This window comes from Mus caroli, chromosome 2 (assembly GCF_900094665.2).
Source record: "Mus caroli chromosome 2, CAROLI_EIJ_v1.1, whole genome shotgun sequence".
NCBI lineage: Eukaryota > Metazoa > Chordata > Mammalia > Rodentia > Muridae > Mus > Mus caroli.
The window spans coordinates 1978723-1984985 of record NC_034571.1 but is presented as its reverse complement, the minus strand read 5'-3'; the positions used below and the strand labels follow the sequence as shown (position 1 = coordinate 1984985).

The 6263-nt window shown below is 49.5% G+C and overlaps 1 protein-coding gene across 1 annotated transcript in view; it reads right to left on the bottom strand.

Annotated features, from left to right (window-relative positions):
- The window catches only part of Ccdc3 (coiled-coil domain containing 3), an 88748-nt gene extending 83071 nt beyond the window's left edge, over positions 1–5677 (bottom strand). The window contains exons 1-2 of the mRNA XM_021156081.2: positions 5098–5677; positions 2049–2223 (exon numbers count right to left, since the gene is read on the bottom strand). Coding sequence (XP_021011740.1) covers positions 2049–2223; positions 5098–5471 — 549 coding nt within the window. The 5' untranslated portion in view covers positions 5472–5677. The remainder of the gene's footprint in view (positions 1–2048; positions 2224–5097) is intronic.
- Between the last annotated feature and the right edge of the window lie 586 nt (positions 5678–6263).

The window sequence follows — 6263 nt, the reverse complement described above, 5'->3', positions numbered from 1 at the left end:
CATGTATCTCCACCCACATCAGCAAGCGCACCAGCACACATCTGCTCGCCTCCATGTATCTCCACCCACATCAGCAAGCGCACCAGCACACATCTGTCTGTTCACACAGAGAGGAGGGGGAGAGGAGAAACCAAGCAGGTGCTCAGGACCATGCTGCAGCAAAACATGGGTTGACAAACCCAAGGAAACGCTCAGAAAGCACGGAAGAAAGGGGAGGAGAGCCTAGACTGCTGTCAGTAAGGTAGATCTACGACAGGAACCTCGAGTGTGAAAAGGCAAGCGAGTTACTTCTTTCGTCTGGACAGCCTTGTGCATCGCAGGCGCAGCTTCTCGGTGAGAGTAAGAGAATGGTTCTGGGGGCCAGGATGCCTGGTGATGAAGCTTGTAAGAGCAAGGCACTTCCCCAGGCTAAGTCACCAGACAAGATGGCATGCCTCTCAGCCCAGCCACACATGGATAGGAAGAATGGATCTGCCAGATACTTCCAAGGTGATTCTTTATGCCATAAATTAGGGCCACTGTTTAATTTGATAGGCACATCAGACCTGTCTTCAGATATTGGTCATTTAACTTCAAATGTGTCTTGCACAGAGGACAGGGAATGATGGGCCAGCAGCCCCCAGGCCTGCTTTGATTGTATCCCATCGGGGCCATTGGGCACTGTCACTGTTTGGGAAAAGTGTCACTCCCTAAAAGTTCCCCTTCACTGGCATTTGGCTCAGATTGACATATCTCTTATGTCTCCATACTCAAGTGATCTTAGTCCTTACTAAGCTCGGGCTGCCCTGTGGGCTCTAAAGGGATTATTGCTTTAAAATCCATGGACTAGGGCCTAGATAGGAGGCCCAGCAGCTAAGAGCACTTTCTGCTCTTCCAGAGGACCTGAGCTTGATTTCCAGGATCTACATGGTGGCTCACAACCATCCAAAAGCTCCAATTCCAGAGGACCAAACACCCTCTTCTAACCTCCCCAGCCACCGGGCACACATATGATACACACACATACATCCAAGCAAAATACCCACACACACAAACAAATCTTAAAAAAAAAAATGTTTTTTAAAACATGGAATGTTAGCTCTGAGACCTGTTTTATTTCATTTCCTTTTCTTCCAAAAAAATTCCTTAAATGAGTGGTTCCAAGGTCCCTAATGTTGTGACCCTTTAATGCAGTCCTCATGCTGTGGGGACCCCCAACCACATCATCATCATCAATATATATAACAAAATAAAATTATTTTGCTACTTCATTAGTTTGCTACTGTTATGAATCATAATGTAAATATCTGATATATATCTGATAGGCAACCCCTGTGTCATTAGACACCCCCCCCAAAGGGTTCGAAACACATAGGTTGAGAACCACTGCCTTAGAGCCTTAGACTGTCAGTCACAAGGATAGTCATAATGGCTTACAGACTTTGAACACTCTTAAGCACTATGCCAAGAGATTTACATATTTAGATCAAATGAGTGCAATATGGCTTTGACTTTTGTCTCCCTTTTGAAGAAGGGGAACCTGAGACCTGAGATGCATGTGCCTTCTTCCCATCTCGTTCCTACTTTGTGAAGAACTCCTTATCAAGCACTAACCCTGGCCATCCAAAGCCTAGGAGCAGCATTGGCTCGTGGCAAATGGGAAGCAAAAAAGGAATATAAGAAGAAGCCACAGCAGGATATAGCCCCAAAGACATACCCCAAGTGATTTATTTGCTCCAGGTAGATGTGTCTTCTGAAACTTCCACAGCCTCCCACCCTAGCTGGGTACCAAGATTGGAACAGAGAGGAAAGGGAACATCTCAAATTCAAACTGAAACACTTAGGTTATAACTCTTGCCCCTTTTTCTAACAAGCACTTTACCCTTGAGCATGCAATAATGTCCACTAGAATGTGCACTGCATTTGCTCTGCGCCAAGTTGGAGAAAGACAGGTGGATACATAACTTAGAAGAGCATTCTTGACCCCTTCAATCATGATGCAATATCTTCATGACAATATAAGTACACTATTGTTTTGCCAAGTCACAGGCTGTGTAGCCAGTTCTTACCCTGTTGTCTTCCTGGACCTCCCAGTCACTCGAGAAGGTCGTCAGCTGCTGCCCTTGGGAACAGTTAGCAAACTGGAAAAGGCTGGAAAACATCCTTCTGTTCTCCTGGGTGTCTGGGAAGATGGCATCTTGGAAATTGACTCCGTGTGGCAGGAGATTGTAATTCTCATCCATCCTGAAGGAGATCAAAGTAGACACATTGGTGAGGTATTGGAGACGGGCCCAGCTTCAGTCTGGTTTACAAAGGACAGAGATGGTCTCACCAATGTCTCCATGAACTCTGGTGCGGGTCTCAGGAAGGGACCTCTACCGTTAACACTTCTCATTGCTTTCCCTTTACAATGCTCGAGTCTAGCCTAAGGGATTCTAACGAATGGACTCTAGACAAGAGGAAAGGGAGATGTATGCATTCCTGTCTATTTCCCATGTCTCATAGTGCCCCTTGCTTCCTGGTGAGCAGGCAGCAGGTGTAATGTGACCTGGATTCAAGTCTCACTGCTATGTTGGGCTCATGACATGAAACCAGTTTTTCTTCTTTAAGCACCATCGTCTTCCCATCTGCTACAAGAGAATTGTAGTAGAATATGCTTTCTTGGTATTCTCATGGGGATTACACTGGAAAACTGTAAAGGTGACTCAGTGGGTAAGAGCACTTCCTGATCAAGTGTGAAGGAGGACTCAAGGTCAAATCCATTGCACCCCCATAGACGGCCAGTCATGGCTGTGCACGTCAGTAACACCATCACAGGGACAGAGACAGGCAGATTGTGAGAGCCTGCTAGCCCAGCCTAGCCCAAACAGCAAGTCTCCAGGCCAATGAGAGACCCTCTCTCAAGGCAATATAGTGGGGAGAGGTAGAGGAAGATGTTCAGCATCTTCCTCCGGCCTCTGCATGTGCTCACACTGCAGTACATGAACCACATACACGCGTGGCACACACATCCAACACACACAAGGATGATGAAGAGCTTGGCACAGAGCGGATGCAGTACAAATATTAGTGAACCTTTTCACACACCCTAGTAAAGTGCTTATTAGAAATAGAAAGAAAAAAAGAGGCGAGAATTCTAACCTAAGGGTTCCAGTTTGAATTTGAGATGTTCCCCCTTCCTCTCTGTTTCAACCTTGGTACCCAACTAGAATGGGAAGTTTCCGGAGGGTGGATCTACCTGGAGGAAATAAATCACTGGGGGATGCCTCTGGGGCTATGTCCTGCTGTGTGCCCTTCCTATGTTCCTCTCTGCTTCCTGCTTGCCAGGAGGTGAAGAGCCCCTGCCCCTGCTTCTTAATCATCTGCCCCAGTGCACAGGCCCATGTGGCCATGGAAAGAGCCAAACACAGACCCTCTCTCCTTTCCATTTGCCAGTCACAGAGAGTGAACAAGAGGGAGAGGAAGGCCAGACCAGAGGAGGGATGGATGCCTTGTGTGCAGTTATTAGCCTACTTCAAGGCAAGACAGCCCAAAGAAAAGACAGTCTGTCACATAATTGTGTGACTTTCTGCCAACAGATCATCACAAAAGATGAAAACAGTGACTGACCACCGCACAGTCACTGGTCCATGTTGTGATTTTAAAAAAATGTATAGTAATAAGCAAAAGTCCAACACTGCCTGCTCACTTCTCGAGCTTTCATCCAGTGGAAAATAAAGCTGCGTCGAGTTGTTTTATAGCTGGGCTTTCAGTCTTTTCCCTAAATAAAAACATGAAAAGGCCGACTTGGATTTCTTCGTATCAAGAAAAGGCATGCTCACGGTCCTGGCTGATTTTATTTAGAAACTATATTTTCCACACAAATACAAAAAAATTTTTTTTAATTTTTTTAAAAAATCAACCTAATCTGGCTAAGCAGCTCAAAGCCAACACAAAGCAGAACACGCGTTCTAAACTTAGCCTGCCTTCAATATGGAAAGCACATGTGGCCTTGAGCTTACGGATCCGTCCCCCTCCTGCGGAGCTTACCGGTTTCTTTCTCAGAGACTTCAAAACTGAATCTGCAGCCGGTGGTCAGAATCATTCCCGAGAATCCTGGTTTACAAGTGGTAAGACTGAGACTTGTACCTGTCATAAACCTTTGGATTGAATCACTGTCTTAAAACCTGGCTAAAATCCTATTCTCTCCCCCACCCCCTCATGTTCTAGATCCATCTTTATTAAATTAGAAGCAACCCACAAGCTTCAGGATCCACCAGCTGTTTCCTACCTGTGATTTAGGTTGAATTCAGTAGTAGATAAAAAATGAACTGAATTTGGGGGGACTTGCTGTGGTCACAGGCCAACCTCAGTGGAACTTCACAAGACTGGTGGTGTCTACATAGGACCCACCACCTGCCTGTTCCCCCTCTGCACACTTCAAAGCACTGTGACCCGGGGTCTTTACCTTTCCCACCAGCCGGCCCCAGTCAAGCTCTGCTAATTTGAATTACAGGGCAGCTGGTATAGAAGAGCAAGACAAGACAGCGCACGGGGGTGGGGGGGGGAGGGGAGCCGCGAGGGGCTGCTTTCTGGCATCAAGGTGAGTGGGAAAGGAGAGCTTGAGTGTACATTAAACGACAGGTCTTTCCCAGGTGCTTCGCGAGCTTCTGTCATGATTTGCTTCCCACTTTTATCCAGATAGGAACTGGTGGAGAGGAGCAGTGTGAGTGGACTCAGAACTGGCTCGAAACTTATACTCGAGAAGTTCAAAGCCAGAAAGAATCCCAACAACTGATGGCAAAGGTCATCTTTCTCAAAATATCAAATGAGTGATTGGAAAGCACTTTGATAGCTGCGTGTGGTAGCGTGTAATCCCCCCACTCAGGGGCTGAGGCAGGAAGATCACAGAAAAATCCGATCTCATAAACAAGAGCACGTTATTAACCTTTTTGCCTTTAACCCCATCTATGCATATAACTCCAAAAGCATCACTGTATCTTAAACATCTTTAGCCAAGGGTGGTCAGAGCAAGGAGAGAATGAGAAGAGCCTAGGACGTGTTTTAGTTTGGGGGGGGCGGGTCCCCCGGGGCGCTCCTAACCTGCTGTCGGTAGCCCACAGAGGGGGGCAGGCTCACCTTACAAAGAAGAAATAAGAGTAGTCCTGGACCACCGTGTGGGAGTGGCAGGAGAAGTAGCCCAGACCAGTAAGGTTGAGCCGGGAGCCGGCGGGCACCTCCAACATACTGCCCCACGCCTGGTCACACAGCATCTCCACCTCGGCGGAGTAGAAGAGCCCTCCCTCTCCAGCTTGGTACTGCCACGGCAGGTAGTTGTAGAGGCCAGGCACCTCGGGGTGCAGCGCCAGCACCTTGGCATACACGATGGTCTCGGCTAGCTCGGCACGGCAGCCTTCGCTCAAGGGTCTCCACTCCGACGGCAGCTGGCAGGCGCGCGCGGGCGCCCGGGAGGCGGCGAGGCAGAGCGCGGCGAGCAGCAGCGGGAGCGGCATGCCGGCGGCTACGCTCTAGCTCGGGCGCATGGCCCGCCCGGGTGCGGGGGACGGCGGGGAGCCGGGGAGCCCGCAGCGCCTGCCCGGGAACCGCAGACGGGACGCTCGGCTCGGCTGCACGCGCTCCGGAGAGCTGAGTGCGCGGCTAGCTCTACGGCCCGGATCACCATGACCCGGCCTTCGCCCCGCCACGCTTAAAAAGGGTCGAGAGGACGCGACGGGACGGGCGGAGATTGGGGCGTGGACCGCAGCAGGGGCGGGGAGACCGTCAACCTGGCAACCGGCCCCTGCAGGACTCCCCGGAGGAAGGGAACCCCTGCGCCCTGGGACTCCAGGGTGACTAGAGGAGATGTGCATACAACGCCTTGACCACCAGACCCAACTGGTTTGTAGCACCCAACTATGGGCTAGATCAGAGCTTGCCAGGAGTAGAGTTTTTCCCTACGCAGGTGTTCCTACTATTGCTCTCAGTTTGTACAGTGGAGTGCTCTGCAGGAGTCTTAAGTTTTCAATGCAAGTGACTTAGAATCAAAGCACATAGAAATCAAATCTGAGTTTATCTTCCCAGAACTTCGTGTAGAATAATATTTTCTCTCCTTCCCTTTCTCCTCTTTCTCTGCCCCTCCCTTCCTCTATTCCCTTTCCCTCTCATCCCCTCATCCCCTCCTCCTCTCTTGTCTGTTCCCCCTCTCCTCCTTCCCCTTTCCTCTCTTCCCCCTCCCCTCCCCCTCCTCCTCTCCTCATCCCCTCTTCCTCTCATCTCTATCATGTACACACACACACACACACACA